The 1,185-nt window shown below is 47.2% G+C and overlaps 1 protein-coding gene across 1 annotated transcript in view; it reads right to left on the bottom strand.

The window, feature by feature from the left end:
• Ttc38 (tetratricopeptide repeat domain 38) overlaps positions 1-1,185 on the bottom strand; it is a 34,621-nt gene that overhangs the window by 31,772 nt on the left and 1,664 nt on the right. Inside the window, exon 3 of the mRNA XM_031359512.1 lies at positions 602-683. Coding sequence (XP_031215372.1) covers positions 602-683 — 82 coding nt within the window. The remainder of the gene's footprint in view (positions 1-601; positions 684-1,185) is intronic.

The following is a 1,185-nucleotide window of genomic DNA, read 5'->3' as shown; positions in this document are numbered from 1 at the left end:
CCTGAGACCCCTGACAAAGGGTTTCAGGAGCCATCTCTTGGGTTTTAGGATTCTGGGCTTTAGAGGCAGCTGGACTTAGGTATGTGTCTCACGTTCATTGAGCGCCTGTTTCCTCATCTAAGAAGGAGAGGTGGCATTTTTATGTCAAATTGATGACAGTTAGAGAAAAGATCCAGGGTAGCAGTTTACAACCTGTGGGTGTAGCCTCTTTGGGGGACGAATGGCTCTTTTACAGGGGTCACCTAAGACCATCAGAAAATGGGTATTTATATTATGATTCATAATAGTAGCACACTTAAACAGTAATGAAGCAGCAATGAAATAATTTCAGAGTTGGGAAACTTAACACACGAAGCTGCGTTAAAGGGTAGAGGCATTATGAAGGTTGAGAACCACAGACCTAGAGCCTTCCCTGGAAATGGCATCCTCACAGGGGCAGCCAGAGTTCCAAGCGCAAGGGTAGCTGTCATCATTCCCCACCCCGTGTGTGGTGTCAACTCAGCCACAGCCACTAGCGAGGCCTCTCAGCCAGGTGACAAGTGAGCCCCTGCAGTCAGGGCCTGTGACAGGCACTTCTCTACCAAGGAAGAGCCTTACTCACCAAAGCTTGGATCCGCTGCCCTGAGCTTTGCCAGGCAGCCCTCGATGCCACCAAGACTCTTGTCATTTTTCCACTTGACGTACTGAAAGGACAAATGCAGACCCAACCTGTCCTCATGACTCTTTGAGTATCAGTGAGCACATGTATCTAAACTCAGATTGATTAATTAATTAACAACTAATGAATTATTGGTCAGGGATGCTGGAGATCAAACTCGGGTCTCACACAGCTCTTCTATTGAGGGAGTCCCAGACTATTTTTCTTTCTAGAGCATTAAGCGTTTTCTGGATCCTAATTCAAAAGAGGTATAACTTAGTGGGTCTTCAGGAAGAGAATAAAGACACGTGATGGGAAGACATTTCCTAGGCCTGGGTCTGCTCACTGCCAGGAAAGAACTGAGGGAGAGCAGGCTCTTCCCAAGAGATGAGATGTGACACACTCCCTTCTTCAGCACTAAGAGGAGCCCCAGAGTCTACTCACACAGTCCCTGCTTCATTTCTCTCAGAAATTATTCCTAAACTGGGCATGGTGGCTTATACCTATAATCCCAGAGACTGAGTCAGGAGGATGGCTGTAGGTTCCAG

This window comes from Mastomys coucha, unplaced genomic scaffold (genome assembly GCF_008632895.1).
Source record: "Mastomys coucha isolate ucsf_1 unplaced genomic scaffold, UCSF_Mcou_1 pScaffold11, whole genome shotgun sequence".
Taxonomy (NCBI): Eukaryota; Metazoa; Chordata; class Mammalia; order Rodentia; family Muridae; genus Mastomys; species Mastomys coucha.
Note: the sequence above shows the minus strand (reverse complement) of the source record. Positions and strands in the feature narration are given on the sequence as shown.